Source organism: Sorex fumeus, unplaced genomic scaffold (genome assembly GCF_029834395.1).
Source record: "Sorex fumeus unplaced genomic scaffold, SorFum_2.1 ptg000061l, whole genome shotgun sequence".
NCBI lineage: Eukaryota > Metazoa > Chordata > Mammalia > Eulipotyphla > Soricidae > Sorex > Sorex fumeus.
This window is the reverse complement of record NW_026606118.1, coordinates 53,611,018-53,633,287: the sequence shown is the minus strand read 5'-3', so window position 1 is coordinate 53,633,287 and position 22,270 is coordinate 53,611,018. Positions and strand designations below refer to the sequence as shown.

At 39.1% G+C, this 22,270-nt stretch overlaps 1 protein-coding gene across 1 annotated transcript in view; it reads right to left on the bottom strand.

Annotated features, from left to right (window-relative positions):
• Positions 1 to 8,335: 8,335 nt before the first annotated feature.
• The window catches only part of ADGRF1 (adhesion G protein-coupled receptor F1), a 33,560-nt gene continuing 19,625 nt past the window's right edge, over positions 8,336 to 22,270 (bottom strand). Inside the window, exons 10-15 of the mRNA XM_056125953.1 lie at positions 20,834 to 21,022; positions 17,679 to 19,052; positions 15,919 to 15,960; positions 14,307 to 14,366; positions 10,147 to 10,213; positions 8,336 to 8,409 (exon numbers count right to left, since the gene is read on the bottom strand). Coding sequence (XP_055981928.1) covers positions 8,336 to 8,409; positions 10,147 to 10,213; positions 14,307 to 14,366; positions 15,919 to 15,960; positions 17,679 to 19,052; positions 20,834 to 21,022 — 1,806 coding nt within the window. The remainder of the gene's footprint in view (positions 8,410 to 10,146; positions 10,214 to 14,306; positions 14,367 to 15,918; positions 15,961 to 17,678; positions 19,053 to 20,833; positions 21,023 to 22,270) is intronic.

The following is a 22,270-nucleotide window of genomic DNA, read 5'->3' as shown; positions in this document are numbered from 1 at the left end:
ATTATAAAATAGAACCAGATATGACTATACCCCTTTAGAATGCCTTCCATATTATATGTGACATCAAACATATAAAAAACATACAGACAAACCTAGTGTAGTTCCAACCCAATTTCAATGACTCTAGTACAGGAGAGAAGAATGCAGAAAAAAAGAGTATTTAGGTGGCAAAATGTGACCAGAAAGTAGGGGAAGGTCAGGGATCAATACTGACTTTGATGTATTGAAAGTGGCTTTCAATACAGTGGACACTACTTTCTGTAGTTTCCAATTCCCCAAAGCCAAACAAAATATGGCTTTGGGGAATTGGATACTACAGAAAGGAATATGAAGGCAAGATATTTTTGAAACAGGTGAAGTAATGACAAAAGGTTGAATATAGGAATTAGAAGATAAAGTTATAGTGACTTAGAAAAACAGAAAGAAAGGGGAAAAGACAACATAAAAAAGAAGAAAATTAGAGAACTGGGCCAAGTGTTTCACCATTTGAATTACAGAATTTTCAGAAAAAAAATAGAAGAACAAAAGTTAGGGTGTTATTAAAGAAATACAGGGAATAATTTTTGCCATTGCAGTGCACCAAAATATTAGTTAGATGAAAATATTTCAGGTAGACATGCCCTGTTCTGAAAGTCTCCTGCAAATTTGGATGTAATATCCAACACTCAAGATAGTAGGAAGTGGGTCCCCTTACTGAAGGACATACATTGTTATAATAAGCTTGCATTATACCCTGCGAGGACATGAGGACATGTCCTAGTCTGCTTTTTGAAAGCGGGTCATTTTCAGAAACTGACCCAGCTGACACAAGGGTCTTGACCACCCTGTCTCCAGAACAAAAAGAAATGTCATTTATGGTATTGCATCCCAGCAACCTTAATGGACTTGACAACAGCCTTGTGACATTATAGGTCACAGAAGTAAGACACTGTAGCACTGTCCTCCCATTGTTCATTGATTTGCTCGAGCGGGGCCCAGTAACGTCCCCATTGTGAGACTTGTTGTTACTGTGTTGGGCATATTGAATACGTCACAGGTAGCTTTAAAAAATTAAATATTTGCAGAGAAAAAAATAGATGAATCTAGGAGGTAAAATGCTAAGTGAAATAGGTCAGATATAAATAAAAGGTAATACCTGCAAACCATAAGGCCGAAAAGAAAAAGAAAAAGAGAAAGAGAGAGAGGGAAAGACGGGGGTGGGGGGAGGGGGAAGTGCCTATCATAGTGGCAGGCGGTGGGACCAGGGGAGGCAGAGAAATGGGGACCATTGGTAAAGGTAAAGGTAAAGGCCCTCCCGTTGATCGTCGATTTGCTCGAGCGGGCCCAGTAACGTCTCCATTGGAGACTTTGTTGTTACTGTGTCTGGCATATCGAATACTCTCGGTAGCTTGCCGGGCTCTCCGAGAGGGGCGGAGGAATCGAACTTGGGTCGGCCATGTTGGCCGCTTGTAAGGCGAACGCCCTACCCTCTGTGCTATAATATACTGGTGAGAGAACAGGTGCTGAAACATTGATCACTTGATCACTTGACATCCTGTTACTCATCGATTTGCTCAAGCAGGTGCCAGTAAACACAATGGGTCTCATTCCCCGACCCTGAAAGAGCATTATAGTACTAAAATCCAATCAAGAACAGCTTTATCAATGTGTATATCACTGTGATTCACTTAAAAAATAAATGGAAAATATTAAAAATAAAAACGTGGGGAAAAAGAAAACGTCAATACCTTATGATTACATTTGCTAGAATATTTAAAAACCAATAAACTAGGTTTGGGAGAGAGCTCAAAGGGCTAGAATTTCTGCTTCTCATGTATGAGGCCATAAGTTTTATTTGTTATAGTTTATTACTTCTCTAGATACTGCTGGTATAACCCTGGCAGTCCCCTCAAAATCTGTTGGAACTTAGCTGTAGTGTATTTGGGTTCAAGTACTGAGTTGTGAAGCCCAGAGTCAGGTTGAATACACTGGGAGTGACCTCTGGTGCCCCAGAGAACTGCTTGGAGGAGGGAAAGTTTAAAATATATATTTTATTTAAAACTAATTCGTTGGGGGTATGGTGCCGCCAGCAAGTCAATATGTACCTGTGAGGCGAGTGCATCAGCAGCCGGATGGCGCCTCCAGACTTCCAGATACCCCAAAATTGCTGCTGTGCCTTTGGCCAGACCCCAAAAACTTGGGGCAAAGTTTACCAAGAAAGTAAACAGCCAAAAGTTAGGTATGTGGGAAACACACCCACAAACCACCTCTGGCTCAGCTATATAATTAGAAGCATGGCCTCTCTTGTTCCTGATTGAACTGCTTAATGCATGATCCCAGAGACTCAGGAACAAATCTCAAAACCCAGCAGTTTTTGGCAGAAATGCGCCGGTCCCTGCAGTAAGTTACCGGTGCTGGCCCAACCCAGGTGGGAATAGGTTTCGTGCCTTGGCCTGTTCCCCTGGGCGGCCTGGTGGCCGCCATCCTTCAGAAGCCACTGGACAGTCAGGTTTGGGCCCCCAGTGATGAGACACGCAGGGCCTCACAGGATGGGGGCAGAGCTGGGCCTGGCCTTCCCACCCCAACGAGACCCCAAGTCATCACCCACAAACGGCCTCTTTGGCTTCTGATCAAACTGCTTAATGGCCATGATCCCAGAGACTTAGAAACAAATCTCGAAATCCAGCGGCTTTTGGCAGAAATGCATCCAGACCCCGCAGTGGGTTACTGTCGCCAGGCCACCCCAGGGGGGAAAGGGTGTTGTCCCTCTGCCTGCTCCCCCTTGGTGGCTCGGTGGCCGTCATCCTCCAGAGACCATTGGACAGTCAGGTCTGGGCCCACAGTGACGAAACTTATTGGGCCTCACAGGATGGGGGGTGGAGCCAATCCTGGTTTCCCCGTCTCAATGAGACCCTAGGTCATCACCCACGAACGGCCTCTCTGGCTCCTGATCAAACTGCTCAATGGCCATGATCCCAGAGATTCAGGAGCAAATCTAGAAACCCAGTGGCTTTTGGCAGAAATTCCTCCAGATTTAAGTGTTAAAATTTTGGAATTTCAAAATCACATGGCCCTACTGCAGTCACACAACATCATATGTTATTCATAACCAGCAACAGAACACAAATTGTCTACTGTTGCCTTTTCAGCAGATCTGAGTGTTGAGGTAAAATCTCAAATAATAATGGTGGGTCTGGTGATGAAATATTGAATGTGATCAAAGTAGAGAGAGAGTAATGTGGAAATCATCTGCCCCACAGGAAGGGGGAGGGTGTGGGATGGGGGCATACTGGGGTTTTTGGTGGTGGAGAATGGGCACTGGTGAAGGTATGAGTGTTTCATTGTATGACCGAGACTTAGACCCGAAAGCTTTGTAACTGCTCTCATGGTGATTCAATAAATAAAATTATAAAAAAAATGAAAAAAGAAGTAAGGTGAAGTTCATGCACAATTCAATCAGCTAATCAGTGGCTGAATAAATAGCAGTACTCCTACATTAAAAAAACAAAAAAATAATAAATAAAACACTGAGAGAGCCTCTAAAAAAACAATAATTTGTTGGAAATTTGGGCCACACTTGTCTGTGCTCAGGGCTTTCTCCTGGCTCTGCAATCACTCTTCTCAGAATTGAGGAGGATTAATATGTGGCATCAGGGATGGAATCTGGATTTGTTGCATGCAAGGCAAGTAAGTGCTTTACTGGCTATACTATCTCTCTGGCCCCAATTTTTTTATTGAAGAAAAAGACCAGATATATTACTGGAACAAGATTGTTGTTGCGTCTAGAAGATAGGGAATGGAAATGGAAAATAGGAAAATTGGGTAAAGGGGATCAAGTTTTTTACATTTTTATATTTTTAGGTCCTTTGTTTATAATAATGTTGACATTTATGGTTTGATGTACATAGTTGCCTCACCTCATCATCACCAAATTGCCCCAAATCCTTCACCAATACCCTTGCGTTACTTCCAGGACACTTATATTCTTTCTCTCACTCACTGTCCACTACTGGGTATTCTCAGTTACGCCATCCAGGCTTCACAGTTTCCCATAGTTCATTACCACCTATTCTTATTATTCGTCTCTCTGTAGAAAGGAAGTCAAATGCCTAATGCTAGATGGAGACTAAACATTTGATGGTGATCATATTGTCAAAATAAAGTGTTGTACACCTAAAACCTATATAAACTTAGAAAAACAATTGGCCTCAATAAAAATTAAAAGGAAATAAACATGAACATCATTCTGTATTCACAGACAGTGGAAATTTAGAACATCAGGGTTATATGTAAAATAGTGGCTAGACCATGCTGGAATCATTTATAGACCAGAATTTCAAATACAATAAAATAGACTGTCAATTTTGCTCTCACTTTTAGAATATTCTTTAGAGTGTAATTCAACTTTTATAACTACTAACCTTGCTTATAAATTTGAATCCATGTTTCTTTGCTCACATTATTTATCCTCCTTGGGTTTTCTTTTTTGCAGCAATAAAACAGAGATAAAATATACCCCACCTTGCTTTACTCAATGCTCATGGAGATTAAATAAGTTTATAAAGGCAAGGCAGTTAAAATAGTATTTGCATTCTGAGCACTCTACAATTACTTCTTTTTTGACTTTTATTATTATCACCATGCTCATCTGTTTCATAATCATAACAATTATTAAAAATAAACAAAAAATGTTAGCAAAAACAATTGAAAAGTCATAGGGAACTATGGAAGCAATAGTGAAAGACTTCATTAATTTTTGATGGATTTTTAAAAATATTTTTATTTAATTAAAAAACCTTGATTTACAAAGTTAATCAAGTTAGTTGAATTTCAGGCATACAATATTTCAATATCAATTCTACCACCGGTGTCAACTTCCATCCACTGTGTCTGTTCCCATGTTCCCTCCTGCCTGCCACCTTGACAGGTATATTTGAAAATTTGGTGTTTGATACCAAATGTTTCTCATATGAGAAACAGCCTCATCCCTGATGCTCCATTCACTCTCAATGGAATGACCATCTCTGAATGCAACAGTTTTGTGTACCTAGGTCAAGAAGTCAACATGACAAATGACCTGGCACCCGAGCTTCGCAGGAGGAAGAAAGCGGCTTGGAACGCCTTCAAGAGCGTCGAAGAAATAGCTAAGAGGACAAAGAACCTCCAGCTCTGGGTACATCACTTTGATTCCACTGTTCTTCCTGCATTAACATATGCCTCAGAGACCTGGGCTCTATGCAAACAGGATGAGAACACTATTTGGGTCTCTCAAAGATGAATCCAAAGAGCTATGCTTGGAGTATCACGTTTCACTCAAATGAGAGAAAGAATCTGGAATTCTGACCTCCATCAATGATCAAGAATCAGGGGCGCTGTCTCGTTTGCCAAGCCGTCAAAAATCAGATGGGCTGGTCACGTAATGAGATTTAGAGACGACCACTGGACCAGAGCCATCACTGACTGGATTCCACAGGACATCAAAAGACCGTGTGGCCGCCCACCTACCAGAGGTCAGACTTCTTCGTCAAGACCCTGAACGATCTGTTTGAGGCTCTTCGTGTTCCTAGAATGAACAGACGCCATTGGGCTACACTAGCACGTGACAGGGACAAATGGATACGCTACTGGCGCCCACTCAAGCAAATCGACGATTAATGGGAAGTCAAATGATCAAGTGATCAAGTGATACCAAATGAGCTTAGATCCCATGAGTCTGTGCTCAGGATACATAGCAATACCACCCTCTCACATCAGCTAAGTAAAGCCCTGATCCCTATTCTCTCATCCTTTCTCATCTTTTGTACACCCCCCTCCTTGATTTTTTCTCCTTCCCTACCCTCCTCTATATATTCTGGGGTCAAGGGTTATCTAGTAGTGAAGGTTTCCTTCCTTTCACTACTTTTCTCATCCTAATATTTTATATACCACAGATAAGTGAGATCATCCTGTGTTTGTCTTTATTCTTCTCGCTTACTTCACTCAACATATCTTCCGGTTCCAACCAGATTGCAGCATGTTGCATAGCACTAGTGTTCCTTGCAACAGCGTAGAAGTTCATTGTGTAAATATGCCACACCTTCATAACCCATTCATCTGTTGTTGGATACCAAGGTTGATTCCTTATTCCTATTGTGCTAATTACAGCAATGAAAAATGGTGTGCATGTGCCCTTTGGGATGAATATTTTTTGGTCCTGGGGTTGATGCCCCAAAGTGAAATTTCTGAGCCATGTGGCTGCTCAATTCTAAGTATAATGAGAACTCTCCATATTTCTTTTCATGGGGGTTGAAGTTTGAACCAGATAGCGATCCCACCAGCAGTGGATGAGAATTCCTTTTTTTCCATATCCTTACTAACAGATTGTTCCTGGTATTTCTGATATATATCATTATCACTGGTGTGTGATGACATTTCATTGTTGTCTTGATTTGTATTTTCATAATGATAAGTGCAGCTGAGCACTTTTTCATGTGCCTACTGGTCATCTGCCTGTCTTTTCCTGAGAAGAGTCTGTTCATTTCTGTCCCCAATATTTTTAATACTCTTTCACATTTTTTAATTGTTGTTGATTTTTGTGAGCACTTTATATATCCTGGATATAAACCCTTTGTCTGATGATTGAGAGCATTTTTTCCCATTAAGCTGTTTTTCAGTTTTAGCCTGTGTTTCCTTTGCCATGCAGAATCTCTTAATTTTTATGTAATCTTATTTGTTTATTTTTGATTCTGTTCCTTTGCCAGTTGTATCATATCATTGAAGATACCTTTAAGATCCAAATCTTGGAGTATTCTGTCTATGTTTTTCTCAATGTTCTTAATAGCTCTTGTCAAATCTCATGGTCTTCAAATACTTGAGTTTAAAGTAAAAAAAGCTTTGAATTAACTTCTGTGAAAGGTCTGAGATGGATCCAGCTTTAATTTTTTGCATGTGGTTATTATCCAGTTTTCCCAGCATCATTGTTAAAGATACTATCTCTAGCTCCATTTTATGTTCACACCTTCTTTAGCAAAAATTAGTTGTGCATAAATATGAAATTTTATCTTTGGGTATTCTATTCTGATCCATTGATCAGAGATCCTATCTTTACTCCAGTAGTAAGTAGTTTTGATTGCTATAGCTTTATAATACAGTTCCAAATTAGGGTTAAGAGATTCTTCAAGATTGTAATTCTTCTGAACACTGTGATCAGGGTTTGAAACTTAGGTGAGACAAGCATGATGTAAGTATGGAAGGAATGTTGCTTCACATAGTGTACATTCTCTAACAGCTCTATATCTTGTCCAAAATGTTACTTGCTATACATCTAAAAAACTTTCTGTGGCCCATAGTGGAAGAAACCAGGATGTTTTAAGCTATGTGCCTGGAAGCTGACAACCAATCACTCCTTCCACTTGACTCTTTCATAAAGTTTTGGAAATAAGACAACTCAGAATTAACATTGGAAATCTTTTTTGTATTACAGGTAGTTTGAAAGTCTATGATAGGGCTTTAGGAAAGGGAGAAAGAAAGAAAGAAAGAAAGAAAGAAAGAAAGAAAGAAAGAAAGAAAGGAAGGAAGGAAGGAAGGAAGGAAGGAAGGAAGGAAGGAAGGAAGGAAGGAAGATATTTTAAAATTTCATTCCTCTTTACAGACTTCTCAATCTTTGGTCAATTACTTCGTTTATTGGGGGTTCCATTTCCTCACTTGGTCCTTGGTTGGTTTAGACACTCTACTTCATTGGATTATGGGCGAGATGAAAGTGATTTGTAAACTGAAAATTATGGTATTGATGTGGAATAATATTATTATTCTTCCTGGTTTCTGGCTATAAAGCTATTTGAAATGGAAACTTTCATTTTATTTCTTATTAACTTTCATGGTGAAGTGTCTGAATCTACAAAGTAAAAAAAAAAAGCATAAAATCTAACTGGAAAATTAGTAAAGGAAATATCTTTTCTCTAGGAATTACGCACCAGTGACTTTTTGATAAAAAAAAATCCCAACTATTTAAGGTAATTTCATAAAGTTTTCTCCAGTTTGGATAACTATAAAGGCCATGCATATAATCACATTTACAAAAAAAGAAAAACATAGTTTGTAGCTGTGAAGGGCATGTACAACAGACACACTTTTCAAAAAAAAATGCTGGTCTACATTCAGAACCAATTTACTTGAATCAAACCACATGGAAATGAATCTTTCCACTTAACTGAAGATAAGAAAGGCAGCGGTGAAGCTGCTGAAACCACCTTATTTTACTCCGAGCCTCCTAAATCAGAAAATTCCATCTAATAGTAAGCATAACTTCTTCACTGACATTTAGGCAAAAATGTCACATTGTTCCAAAAACTTTTCCTTGATTTTATGGTTCCCAGCCTCATTCGCTTGATAAAAACTGAGTCAGTATTATATCATTCATGGAATCTCCAGTATGAGAAAATGCATAAGTGCCTAAGGGAGGGAAAAGAGAATGAGAGTTACTGATATAATGCTGGAATCAAGATTAAAACTGAACTTTTAATATAAACCTATGTAATTCCTTACAACTATGGACAGTTTTAGGAAGACATTAGGAAAGATCTAGAATATAGTCAATAGCATAGCTTTTCTTTTATACTGTGGAGTTTTCCTTTGTTAGGCTTCTCTTATTTGAGAACAGAAATACCGTCCTCCTGTTGTTCATCGATTTGCTCGAGTGGGCCCAGTAACGTCTCCATTTTGAGACTTGCTGTTACTGTGTTTGGCATATTGAATACATCACGGAGAGCTTGCCAGGCTTTACCGTGCGGGCGAGATACTCTCAGTAGCTTACCGAGCTCTCCGAGATGGGCAGAGGAATCGAACCCGGCTTGGCCAGGCTGACTGCACGCAAGGCAAACGCCCTACCGCTGTGTGCTGGAGCGATAGGGTGTTTGCCTTGCGCGCAGCCAGCCTGACCAAGAAATACCGTATTTCTCAAATATGGCTAGGAAATGGGATAAAGTACATTTGAGGACACAAATATTACTGCTGGAAGTAAACATAATAATCACTTAGTTTTTTTCATTTTACTGATGTAAAGCAAAAGATGATTTGTAAAACTCAGCAAGCTAGTTGATGATAGTGGTAACAAGTTCTAAAGGTTCTGGGTGAGCACACTGAACCATGGTCACGGTCACGGTCCTCCCGTTGTTCATCGATTTGCTCGAGCGGGCCCAGTAACGTCTCCATCATGAGCCTTGTTGTTACTGTATTTGGCATATCGAATACGTCACGGGTAGCTTGCCAGGCTCTGCCGTGCAGGCGAGATACTCTCGGTAGCTTGCCGGGCTCTCCGAGAGGGGCAGAGGAATCGAACTCGGGTTGGCCATGTTGGCCACTTGTAAGGCAAACGCCCTACCACTGTGCTATTGCTCCAGCCCATAATGATACTGAACCATGTGGGTAGAAAATTCCTTTTCAATTTCAGACACTGAACTTTATCTAAAATGTAAATAATTTTCATGTGAATCTAAAATGACCTTCCTATTTTTCTACTTTAATACGCAAATAATGTGGCTTAACAAAGAATAGACTTTAACTTAATCATGACTTCAATTTAGCTTGCAAGGAAATCAGTATCTTCTCCTTAACCCCTGTGGCACACTTTTCTTCAGGAATACTGAGAGTCTTTGTGGTATTTCACTACCAGTATTCCAGTAGTAAATAGTATTGACTTTAATAGCAGCAGATAAAAAGCATAGAAATAATACATGTCATTAGAAAAGCAGACTTCTCTTTCTCACTCTTGCAGACAGAAGCTCCCTATGACACTTTAGGGACACAACTTTGGGCTACAAATGTCTTGTCCTTCCATGTTCACTGCTTAACAGCTGACATGAATGAGTGATTTTCTAGTAATGACACAACTGGTCTCAGTCTAATCATACTCTTTCATCCTGTGGCCTCAAGCGATCAGTGTCACAAATTTGATGTATCTAAGTATGGAATGGAAGTAATTTGTGAAGAAAGTAAAAATGACAGAACAGTGTTGGGATTTGGTCTCCATGAGAACCAAAACCCCAACACTGTTCTGTCAGCCAGATGAACCTGCAACACACAGATGTTTGACATTCTCACATTCTCAGAGTTGCCTTAAAATTTTCTTTACATGATTCCTTTTTGTTCTCTATTTCTATATCTTATAACATTTGATTTATTTAAACTCACCTTTGTGTTGCAATGGTTTGAAGGGCTTTGTAAATTTGGAGTTGGCAGATAAATCTGATGAGTTCTGCTGCACAAGACAAAAACAAGTTCTTCAGATTTTAATAAGATTTTTTTAAGTGGAAGTATAACTTTTCTGTCATTCACAATCTTTATTCCAGCTATGTAGTGTAGCATTTTCCAAAAAAATTAAATTATTCATGTTTCCTTCTATTTAAAATGACTATGGACTATTTTAAAACACTAAGCATTATTTCTAAATGATTCCTATATCCTGTATTCCTTAAAATTTCTAACAACAAACTAGAAGCAGCTTAAAACAATATATTTTCCCTTTTCATGTCCATGCTTACATTTATTTAGTTCACGCATTTATTTCTAAAAAAGGAAATGTTGGAAGATAAGCAAGACTTACAGTAAAAAATGGTCTCCAATAAGGCTTTTCCTCACTCTCGCTCATCTTAGCATTCAAATTTTTTGTGAATAATTCTTTAGTCATTGGTTCAGAATATAATAATAAAAAAACTTAAAACCAAATGACCAAACTGAAACTACTTAAAATGAATACCAGGCACATATTATAAAATATGCATTAAGGGACAGAAGATTGTACAGTGATTAGGGTTCATGCCTATTATGTACCAGACCTGGGTTCCTAGCATTACATGTCCCCTGAGCATCTCCAAGTGCAGCCCTGGAAGTTCCAAACATTGCCAAGTGTGGTCCTGAAGACTCAGCACTGACAAGAGCAAAGGGGACAGACCAAGTCCAGCACCTCATGGCTGAAGCATCCCCATATACTCAGGCTGTGCATGAACTCCCTTCTAGTTGACCAAGAATCCCCAGTCGGAGCTCTGAACCGTCTAAGCATCACTTGGAAAACCAAACAAGCAAAAATATATGTTTGTGAAGATACACTATGTCTTTTATTACTCATTAATTTATTTGGTCTTTAACATATAATATAAAGTGCTATTATATAAAAGGCACTGTTAAAGCACCAGAAATATTGGATATATATATATATATAATATAAGCTCTACTTTCTTATGTATTGAATGTTATCAGAAAGCTAATTTAGAGGGGAATTGTAAGGTTTTTTTGTTTTTTGTTTTTTTTTTTTTTTGCTTTTTAGGTCATACCTGGTGATGCACAGGGGTTACTCTTGGCTTATGCACTCAGGAATTACTCCTGGTGGTGTTCGGGGAAACATATGGGATGCTGGGAATCAAACCTGGGTCAGCCGCATGCAAGGAAAGTGTCCTACCCACTGTGTTATCACTCCAGCCCCGGGAAATGTAAGTTCTTAATATCTTCATAGGTCAAAGGTAATGTCCCACTTTCCAGACATATGCAAGTGACTACTGTACATTGAACTCCGGGGGAAAGGCAAACAAGAGACAGGAATGAGAAACACCTGAAGGTTTCAATGCAAAAATGCATATTTCTTTCAGAATTCGGAGTCACTAGTTATTTGACACTATAACTTAAAACAAACATCCTAAGCTTGTCACATTCAAAACTGTATCCTGCCCATTTAGAGAGAAGACTCAGATTAAAATACACTCTGGGACTCTGTAAGGTCTGATCTGGTTTCAAATGTACATTTATTTCTTAAAAAAAAAAAAAAACAGACAAAACATTGTTTTTAGGCATCTAAGTTTCCATGGGTTTAAATTTTGGGTTGAATAATAGGACGTGAATCACAGGAACTACAAATTAGTAGGTTCCATCATTGTGGAGAGGGCATCTGGAGGGGTCACCAGAATTTGTTGTTAGTGAAGAGTAAGACAGAATGTGATTAGGAATGAGGGAAGGACCGAGAAGGCACCCTGCACCCTCCAGCAGGAGAGGATTATGGAAACAAACACGTTGTGAGTTCACGTGATGTTATGGAGACTTGAGGGATGGGGCTTGGTGAGAACAATGTTGGCTTCTTCTTCCATTCACTTCAATCAACTATCCATGTTTTCACTGCTCTGTTTGAGAACCCTATTTCACAGCCCTCTTCTCATCTTTCAGTGGATGGCCTTGTCTCCTACTTAAAAAACAAACAAACAAACAAAAAACAGAAGGTATCCAAGTCTAAATTCTCCAACATCAAGAACACACTGTACCCCACCCCCACCCCACTCCTGGCTCTCTTTGCATCAGTCCAACAATTACTTTTCTGTGTAGGGAAGAATCTAACTCCACCCTGGACTTCCTCATCAGTCCATTACTACCAGCTCCCCAATGCATTTGTTGTTCATTCTCTTCATTGGCTCTCCCTCCCTACAGATGGACTTCATCACATTTTAGCCACACAGCTCCACCCTGTGGTTCCTGGTCCATGTCTACAGCAGGGTACCACCCTCCCTTTCTTGACACTCACGACTCTCTTCCCATCTCATCATTTTCTGACTCTATAATCTGGGTCTCTTTTTTTAAAAAAATTTTTAAAAAAACTCAAACTCTATGAGAAAATTACAAATACTCTTATTTTCTTCTGCCAGATGTACATGCATTTAAAAACAAGGAGCCAACTAGCCAAAGAAACAAAATCTTGCTTTTGTCACTTGACCTGAAACTAGAAGACCAAGGTTGAATCTCAGCAGGAATAGACCACTTGCTTTGAATGTGTCACTTCCTAAATTCAATCCCTGGCACCAAACACACACACACACACACACACACACACACACACAACACACACACACACACCACATACATACAAGGGGGGGGAGAAAAAGAGAGAGAGAGAGAGTGAGAGAGAGAGAGACAGACAGACAGACAGACAGACAGACAGACAGACAGACAGACAGACAGAGAGAAAATTGGACAAAAGGTACAAATCCGGTAGAAACAGAGTCCTCACTGACTGTTGAAAATTGTCACTGTGATATTAAAATCAAGGAGAAAAAAATATCAGGCATCTTTGGTTTTGTTTGTTTTACCTCTTGGAGTTTTACTCTTTTTAATTTATTTTGAAATAAAAAATAAGCAGAATTTCTTCATTGTAGCACGGGAAATATCCTCTCCATCTTTATTAGTTCAATTGTTTTCTTTAATAGAGCCACATATGCTATAATTACTCCCCCTTTACAGAATGATCCGTTAGCTCCACGTGTTCTGACTAAAAGGGATTTGAGTACCTTCAAATAGAAAAAAGTCAAAAATCACAAAATTTTCAATTTCTTTGAGTAACTAGTCCAACACTTAATATTTGCTATGGAGAAAATTGAAACCAAAAGTTACTAAGTGACTTTCAGAAAAGGACACAGTCAGTTGGTGACTGGAATGAAGTAAAGAGCAGGGCAGAGACTCATGGGTCACTTACTCCCTCGCTCATAGCTGTGCTCTTGGCTAGAGAATGCAGATTTGGAAAAGTATGTCAGTGTCAGAAGCTATTTTCCTCACTGTTTTTTATTACAAAAGGTTATATTGTTCCTTACAAAAACTCTCCAAATATCCATGAAGGTTCTAAAGGACACACTTTAGGCTGTTGATTTTATCTAATCCAGAAATCTTTAGAATCCTTTCTGAAAGACGCTAAGTCTTACTGAGAAACAAAATTCCAGTTAGATGGGAAAAAGTACATATTAATAGACATGCAAGCATTTTTGTTGCCATCTATACCCTTCTTATATGAATTACAGTTTGGTGGCAAAGAATGGATCCACTTGTAGACTTAAAATTGAAAAGACAAAACCAGTTTTACCAGCATGAGAGAAAATCCAAGAGAGCACTATACAGGTTGGATCTTAGCCAAGGTTTTCCTCTCTGTATCTCTGAAGAAGGAAAAGTGGTGAATAGGTTCAGAAAATCAGGCAGAGAAAAGGGCCCAAGAGACTCTAGATACTGGTTAGATTCCATACATGTCAGGCCAAAGCAAACATGTGGGGTCAAATATAAGTGCCCAAGAGCACTCACAGTTCTCAATAACTGAGCATCATCTTAGCTCTCTGTGCTCTCATTCATTCATCAGCTTACTCATCCATTCTATCTCACTCAACAACTCATTCATGCATATTGACCATGTACTGGACGTGATACCAAATACTAGGCATAGGTGGTTACAGAAATTTAAGAATTTATGCAAAAGTGAGCTTTGTGTAGAACTGTATAAAAATATGAAATTTGAATTTTATAGGTATTAATTCCAAATAAAGAGAGATCTTTACCTTTGATGATTGTTTCAAAGAGCTTAAAGGGGACAACTTGTTGAATAGCAATTGCCTTAGCTACAAGAACAACAAAGAATTATTTAGGGGATCCATATATACACTCACCATAGACAAATCAAGAACAAAAACAAGGTTGAAATTGTTATTTGATTGTAATATTTCCTACACTTTCTTAACAGACAATAAGCATAGGTATATGATGGAATTTAGTTTCTTAACCTATAAACAGATTTGAGTTAAACAAAGAACAACAATACCAAAAGTCAAAATAATTTAGATTCTAGACCTTAATAATTGACAATAATTTCTAGAAACATTGAATTTCCTTTTTTCCTTTATTCTTCTCTTTTACTTCTTCTTGAAACATTGAAGTATATCTTCAAAGAAGAACATAGCAAAATTTTCTAATCATGTGAATATCACAAGCAAGAGAATTATTTAGTTAATTAAGAACAAAAAAAAATAATGAACCATGGATATAGTTCACATGGTAGAGCACATGCTTTATATGTGTGAGAATATGATTTCCATCCCTGGAACCACATCACCTCTTGAGCAAGCATACCCAGGCTACTACTCAACCTTAGAAATGCTCCCAAACTAAATAAGCAGGCAAAAGATAAATAAATATTAAATGATAATTGGCTTTTAAAAAAAAAGTCCCAAGATGATGAAGCATAAACGTAAAAAGAACAGCGAAATGCTGTGCATGTAAAAACACAGTGTTAATTGCAAGATATTCTTGCCTTCTAAATAAAAGGAAGTCCTACATAAATTAACTCACTTCCTTTGTCTTTATCAAGTGAATTATTTAACACATGAAGAAAATAATAAATAACATTCATTTAAGTTTTTTCTATTATATTTTCTTTGTATGAGTCATACATTAAAAATTTCACTCTAGAATAGAGAGAGAATATGGAAGGCATGGTGGTTTTTTTTTGTATGTAGCAAGCCCTGGTTCAATTCCTGGCACCATATACAGTTGCCCAGGCACCAGCAGGATTGATTCAAGTACAGATCAAGGAGTAAATTCTGAACAGAGTCAGCTGTGGTTCCAAAACAAAACAAACACTGGGTTTTACAAAACTCTAGAAATGTAAAGTAAGTAAAGTAAAGTAAAGGCCCTCCCGTTGATCATCGATTTGCTCGAGCGGGCCCAGTAACGTCTCCATTGAAGACTTTGTTGTTACTGTGTCTGGCATATCGAATACTCTCGGTAGCTTGCCGGGCTCTCCGAAATGTAGAAGTAAATAAATATATTAATTTAGAAAAGAAAAACAAGGTCATTTATCTATAAGAAAGGTATTCGTGCTTTTGAATTATTACTAACTCATAAGGTAGAAAAATTAAAAGTAAAATTGTTTCCTTTTTTTCTATCATGTTCACAGCTTGTGCTGTAATTTTTCCTATATAGCTTTATGATCAACAGTGAACATTTAGTTCTCTTGTCTCCTGGCTAAGCCTGCAATAGAAAATATTAAATTCTTATTGTAAAAGTGTTTATAGTCCAACATGTCACTATATGAATGAAGGAGCCAGAACTAAACAAAAAAGAAGAGGTTAGATGTCTTGGTTGGAGAATGGAAAGAAAAAAGAGTAGACTTACCTTATTGTCCAAGAGCATTCCAAAACATAAGATGAAAAAACCCTTTAAAAAGTAAAACAAATCACAAGCATTGTCATTTTCCTTTGGAATTCAAGTATTTCTATACAGCCCTGAAGTTATTTTCTTGTTTCTTGTCCTACTAGATCATCATTTCCTTAAAGACAACCTCCTTAGCATCTCAAATAACACCAGGAACTCAAAATATATTCACTCAATGTATAAATAAATAGAGCATTTAATAAATCAAGTTTTAAGTGCATGCAGAGCTTCATTTCCCCCTTTGTGTTGTCCTAAGCTTCAAAAAATAACTCCCGGGGCTGGAGCAATAGCACAGTGGGTAGGGCGTTTGTCTTGCACGCAGCCAACATGGCCGACACAGGTTCGATTCCCAGCATCCCATATGGTCCCCCGAGCACCGCCAGGAGTGATTCCTGAGTGCATGAGCCAGGAGTAACCCCCGAGCATCGCCGGGTATGACCCAAAAAGCAAAAAATAAAAATAAAAAATAAATAATTCCCACTTGATTTTGCATCTTTAGATCTTTGGTTTTCTTTTAGACCAGGAATAAATTTAAATAATAAATTTAATATTAACAAATTTAATAAACATTGGCTAATAATTACTAAGTGCCAGACAGTGAGGTCCAACCCTAAAATGACAAGTGAAGGCAGTCCAAAATTTCCATCACCCTTTCCATCTAGCTTGGTCCTAGGAGAATCCCCTTTGTCATCAGAGCATCCTCACTTGGAACATCAGATAGCCCAATGCCTTTCATTCCTCAACGTTCCTCAACCCATTCTGTTTGTGCTTGCCAGGATTGTCCTCCATAGTACAACTAGATGTTCACTGCTATGCCAATGAAGATAGAAACTAGCTCCTGTGAGAGGATGCCTCGGAATCATTTACTATGTGCAAGGCATTAGGCTGAGTGCTAAATTATCTCCTTTAATCCTCACATTTGCTCTCTAATATAATATGCAGTTTGTTAGAAGTTACAAATTTGATAAAGTGATATACCTGAATCTAGACTACCTAATTTTAGTGCTCAAATGTAAGGACTACTTCCCTGGGTCATTATACAGATAAGGCAGTTAAAGCCTGCAAATAACCAGGAGTGAATGCTCTTTTCCAGGTTCATCAATATCTAAGAATTAATTTGTCACTCTGTTCTTTGAACGATCTCTCTGGCACGGAAATGTTATACTTAATAGCAGAAGTCAGCAAACTATTTCAGGCCATACTGATTCTTTTGCAACTACTCAGCCCTATCACTGGAGCAAGGACAACCATGGACCATTGTGAATAAATATAAGTGAATGGTCATAGATGTGTTTCAATAAAACTTTATTTACAAAGACAGTGTTGACCTCACTTTACCAGCCTTTGCTCTATCTCACTCAGTAATTTTCTTTGCACCACTGAGAGTCAACAGGTACTCTTGATTATTTCTTTCCCCTGTATGCTTTTTTGGAGTTCAAGAGTCAACCCAAAAGGGATTGATGGTAATTGTGTGAACTCTCACAGATTTAAAACTCTGGACTAGATTACTAAAAAAAAAGTCTACTATTCTGCTTCTGTATGAAAGTAACTTTGGAAGAAAATGGATTTACATTTTTTGGTTTCAGTATTGCCAGACAGTTTTAAGTTATAGTTCTGCAGGAAGCAATGAGATAAGATCATGAGATAGTGATCTTACCCTCAGATGTCTATAAAGGTACCAAGTGCCTGACAATATAATAAATCAACCCAACAGTTCTCACCTGGAATGCATTGAGTAATGCAAAAATAACATGCCAGACCAGATTCTGGCTGTCCACCATCGTCCCAATGCCAAAGCCCCAAGTGAGTCCCAACAGAGGGGTCAGAACGAGGAGGCTCTTGCCCATGCGGATAACCGTGGCCCTGTCATCTTGACTCAGTTTCTCTCCCACAGCAGGCCTCCATAGTTTTGTAAGAACCAGCAGCACCACCGCCAAATTCACAGCCACAATAGTCAGTACAGGAGCAGCAAAAGCCAGAAGAGGTTTGCTCTCGTCCGACCAGTTAAGCCAACACGCATCTTTTCTTCGGTACTCATTGCTAGGCTGTGTGACGGCAATAGTGATGACAGCTATCAGGAGAGGGCATGCATAGCCCAGGAAGAATCCAGCAGCCATCAACCAGGGCATGGCAAGGTGATGGAACACCAGGACAATCCGATACGCCAACAGGATGCCCAGCATAAGCATCCAGAAGAACGAGGAGAGGTAGAACAAGTGTGTGAAGAACACAGCAGCGATGCAGACTCCAGGGGAGGTTGCTGTGGTATCCACAGTGACAGCGACAATAAACCAGAGATCTGCAATCAGGAGGCACAGGGTTATATTCACCATGCAAATATGACGTGTGTGCGATGTTTGGCTTTTCTTGAACTGTTTCCAAAACACAGCCTCCAGGATCAGGCATAGAAGGAGACTTCCAATGGAGATACCCAGTCCCATAAAGGTGATCCATTTCACAGCAGGGATGATTGCAGGGGGGACAAAGGGTGACATCAGTATGGAGAAGGAGGTCAGGTGTGTACATCGGCACAATACTGTGTCTTGGGTTTCATTCACAAAGTGGCATCCTGCACCGTTCCACTTCAAGTGACCGAAATCCCAAAACACACAGTGAGGCTGGCTCAGATTTGACTGGATCTTGGAAAATCTCAGAAAAACTTCATTTATGGAAGAGTTTTGGATAATTGTGGATATCACAGGCCCGTTGACCTGAACATTCTCAGTTTGGGTAATGGGTAGAATGTTACCCAAGGTCAATGAGGCCATGCTGATAATAGTTGTTGGACGGGACCTCTGGAATTGATCTGACCCAATTAACACATGTCCTCTGATGGGAGTGGAAGTATTTTTCATAAATACTTCGGTCTGATAGCTGTAACCTTCCCTAACTTGGCTTTCGGTCACTGGAACCCCTTTCCAGTTAATGAATTTCCGAGAAAAATTCAGAGGCAATGCCGTTGGGTGCACCAGAATGCTGATGTTTTCCAATGTCTCCAGTAACTGTGAGCTGGCATACTTTTCTTCCTGCAGTAATACTGTCCAATTTGTTACTGATGTTGAATTAAGGATACGGTCAGCTATATTAATGACATCCTGAAATATAAAGATGAAAGTCATTTCTATTATTTTGAGTAAACACATAAGAAGACTAAAAGTGGGGAGTTATTAGCACTAAATAACAGACAAAGAGAGAATTGGTTCCAATGGATATTAAATAAAACAATAAAATTCAGCACAACGGCTCTCCACAATAGATGCTCTGAAATGAATTTTGAATCCAAGGCAGTTCAAATGACTGGAACACATGATTTGCATGCAGGTTTAATCCCAACACTTCATGATCGCACAAGCACAGCTCCTAAATCACAATAATCCCAAAGAACCACTAGGTATTGTTCAAAAACCAAAAGAAAAATAATAAACTTGGATGAAGGGAATTATATAAGTTCCCAGGTGACCACTTAAGTGCCCATTAAGGTTTCGTCATGGATGAGAAAGAACTCAGCAATTTGGTCTTTCCCCGAAAATACAACTGCTTCACTACTGAAACTCTATTTTGAACAACTTTGTAAATCATGTTGCCTAAATAAAAAATAATTAATTTGAAGGAAAATGCACGTGAGAGATAGTGCAGTGGGCAGAGCACTGCCTTGCATGCTGCCGACCTGAGTTAAATCCCCGTGTTGCATATGGACCTCAGATTACTGTCACCAGGTGTGGCCCAAACACCAAATAAAAAGGGAAAAAAGACTTTTCCATCTTATTCTTATCTCACTCACCTTAGAGGTTCTAAATTCAGGTGTCCATGCTCTAATTCATGTGTATATATGGATTTTTGAGAGGCTACTACAAAGGAAAAGTCAAAACTGCACTGCAGCAATATGTCTCTACTGATAATATCTTAAAGGTCAGTCTTAACATGAAAGCCTTTTTTCCAAACAACTCAATATACTGTGTAGCTATGTAAAATTATATAATTCAATTTTATAAAATGGCATATGCTTTAAGATACAAAACACAAAAATCAAAATGTTTTGAATACTGCTTAACAAGTATCTATTGAGTACCTGGCTCTACAATCCCTTAGGAAAAACACTGATTCCTAAAGTGCAGCCAGTGGTTCTTCTATGGAGAACTTAAAAGATCTTTTACTTTGTCTCTTTATATTTATACCTTATAGTATCCAAGTCTTATTGACAAAATTTAAAGTCAGTTTTTAAATATCCAAGATAAAATATAAGTTCTCCAGGGAACTCCTGAAATATATGCCATTAAAGCCAGAGATGATGACTACAGGAAATGTCAGCTATAGATGGAAAACAGATTTTTAAAAATTAACATGTGTCATATGGTACAAAAAGAGTAAGGCAGGGCTGGAGAGATAGCACAGCGGGTAGGGCATTTGCCTTGCATGCGGCCGACCTGGGTTGGACTCCCAGCATCCCATATGGTCTCCTGAGTACTGCCAGGAGTAACTCCTGAGTGCAGAGCCAGGAGTAACCCCTGTGCATCACTGGGTGTGACCCAGAAAGCAAAAAAAAAAAAAAACAGCAAGTCTTCCCCTAAGTACATGACTGTCTGACTCTATCTTACTGTGAACTATCATTCATTCCCTGAGTTCCTGGAACACTGAGGAGAGTAAGGTTCATATAAACTGTTTAATAGCCTCTCTGGTCTTCTTTCTAACCACGTCTACTAATTTAGGTTTTTGTTATTCCTCCAAGGAAATCATCCTTTTTGGGGGAGGGGGGGCGGGGGGGTAGTGCAGGGAATTCAACTCAATGCCTCACACATGCAAGGCCAATACTCTACTTCTGAACCACATTCCCAGCCCCTCATGTATAGTGAGCCCTTAGCACATAGGTAGGCCATACCTCCATGGTTGAATTGGACACGTTGAAAAGACTCGCCATGGACAGGGATGAAACATTGCCTAGAAGCGATACCACTGAAGCCAGATCCCCAGCTGTGGTTGCTGGGCTTTGCTGAATGACCACCGAGAGGTTTCGCACCAAAGATGACATGGCTGCCTCAGTGGCGGTGCCTGCTATCACACTAAAATTCTAGAAACACAAGTGGTTAATGTAAAGGAAACAGTGATATGCTAAACCTCATAAAATTTAAGTTCTGTTTCTTGGCCACGTAAAACTGACATTTGTCTAGTTCATTTGAATATAACAATGATAATGCCATGAGCTGTTTTTTCCATGCTTTCTGTAGCACTGACTTCCTGGTAGCGTGTAAAGTGCCTTACAGAGATTCATTGATGAAATCTTATGACCACGCTTTGAGGGAGGTGTCATTATTGTCTTCTCTTTATAAATTCAGAAACTTGAACTTGAAACCATTTATACCCAGTTAGAAAGTGGTAATGTAGGTCTACTGGCATTAAATCCTATACATAGTCACTACACTGTGCTAATAAATTCTTGTAGTGTGGAAAGACAGAAGGGGATTTGACAGAATTTTACCTCTACATTTGGAATTTGACTTTTCCCCCAACTGCTCACTTGCTTCTATTGTTCTGGACTAACACAGAAAGTGGCATATAAAGATTATCTCCTTTCAGCACCAAATAAAGGGTGTTTGGAGGATCTTCTCAGGATGGGAGATGCATGTTGAAAGTAGACTATGGACCGAATATGATTGCCACTCAATTCCACTTTTGCAGACCACAGTACCCAAAAGGAGAGAGAGAACAGAAGGGAATGCCCTGCCACAGAGGCAGGGTGGAATGGGGGGGATGGGGTGGGAGGGATACTGGGATCCATGGTGGTGAAAAATGGGCACTGGTGGAGGGATGGGTACTCGATCATTGTATAAGTGAAACCCAAGCACAAAAATTTGTAATTCTACAACTGTACCTCATGGTGTTTCACTAATAAAAATTTTTTAAAAAAGAAAAAAAAAGATTATCTCCTTTCAGCCAAAACAAGTACCCCGGAGCCCAGCCCCTACCTGTTTTCCCTTTCACTCTTCTCGGTGGACAGTGTCATTCTGTTAGAACATATGAAACCTGTTTTCCATGACCAAATTTGATAAGCTAAACAACTGTGCCCCATATTCAAAGAAGCAAGAATATGACAGACCTCGGAAACAATCTGGTCCCAAGTTTACAGATGAGGAAACAGAGACCCAGAAAGGGAGATGCAAAATTCTACAGATTCAGTATTAAAGACCATTCTGGGGTTTTCTATTGTAATTGCAGAGTCTGTGTCTAAGACAGATGTTCTTCTCTACCCACACAGATCTTTTTGCAGAAAAACAGATCTTTTGCTTCTTTCCATGGAGTGTACTTTTATTGTGACTTG